The sequence below is a fragment of the Phytophthora parasitica genome (genome assembly GCF_000247585.1).
Source record: "Phytophthora parasitica INRA-310 unplaced genomic scaffold supercont2.88, whole genome shotgun sequence".
Taxonomy (NCBI): Eukaryota; Oomycota; class Peronosporomycetes; order Peronosporales; family Peronosporaceae; genus Phytophthora; species Phytophthora nicotianae.
Genome location: NW_008649074.1, coordinates 47,970 through 49,205, shown reverse-complemented (window position 1 = coordinate 49,205; position 1,236 = coordinate 47,970). Strand labels below are relative to the sequence as shown.

General features: G+C 46.1%; 1 protein-coding gene across 1 annotated transcript; it reads left to right on the top strand.

The window, feature by feature from the left end:
- Positions 1–728: 728 nt before the first annotated feature.
- On the top strand, positions 729–990 carry PPTG_24376 (hypothetical protein; the record flags this gene model as incomplete). Its single annotated transcript, XM_008916761.1, has 2 exons — positions 729–863; positions 931–990. The coding sequence occupies 2 exons, from the start codon at positions 729–731 to the stop codon at positions 988–990; spliced, it is 195 nt and encodes a 64-aa protein (XP_008915009.1).
- Between the last annotated feature and the right edge of the window lie 246 nt (positions 991–1,236).

The window sequence follows — 1,236 nt, the reverse complement described above, 5'->3', positions numbered from 1 at the left end:
TGAAGGATCTAATGACAACAACAGCACTATGCTGAGTACAGCGAAGAACATGGCACACCAACCCGAGAACAAGCGAAGTGAAGAACATGAAAGGCATTTCGTTCATATCGTTTGTTCGGAGTTGTAATCTTGAACCTTTGTCGGTGTACATGTAACTAATACAGACCGTAATCTGATCGTAAACTGCGATTATGAGCATGCAGACCCGAGATTTAGAAGGTAAAATACCGGTAGCCAATCAGTTCCGAGACCCGAAAACAATATTCGTCATTCACCAACTCCCGTAACTCCACTATCGGAAAATAAATGCCAGCATAATCAGAATTGACTTTGATTTCTCACAAATAATTTGTCAACCCCGCTAATCAAGCCAATCAGTCAGCAGATACTGACAACGCGTTGTTTTGAGAACGGGTAACCAGATTAGGTTACGGCACATTTACGCTTTTAATTGGTTCCAATATGACCAATAGGACCAGGCCAATCAACCCTGGAAACCCCTTTCAACTGCGCTGACAGGAAAAAAAATGTTGGCTCAGATCTCTGCATAAACGTTAAAGAGGGCCGTATTAGCGCCGATGGCAAGCTCAATTGATTTTAATAGCAGTGGTGGCAGCAGCACCTTTCGCCAACAGTGACTTCAATGGTGGACAGCTCTGCCGACTGAAGAACGACGAAGTCGTCCACCATTCACGACACGACGGGATGTCCGCTATCTCTGTTGCAACATGGTGCCACCCACTACTGAAACGGACTTCACGTATGGCGACAACCACGTCTTCAGCGATGAGGAACTTTTGTCGGAAGAGGGAGCGAAGCAAGGAACGAGGACCAGCGTTGCTCTGAAGATGAGTCTTCTTAGAGTGATGAATAGGCAGTCTCCAAAACTACTCTCTGTACCACTAGAAATAGAACTATGAAATATACCAGTTTGTACTTCTTGGTCTGATCGGGTACAACCGCCTTGCAGCACGAGTATCGCTTGCCTGAATATGATACTTGACGGTCATATCGTGACACGACCTCCCTTGGAAGAGACTTACGGCTGATCCATCAAGATGACGAACAATGCTTCTGACGCTGACTGATCTGCTACCTGTCCTTCTACGTAATGCGACGAAGTCTGTCTAGCACGGAGCCGCTTAGATCCTCGAGGATTCAATCCGTTGAGACGGATACTTGACGATTATATAGTGACAGTCTCAGCTGTCTAGTAGTCGCTTGTCACCGAGTTGG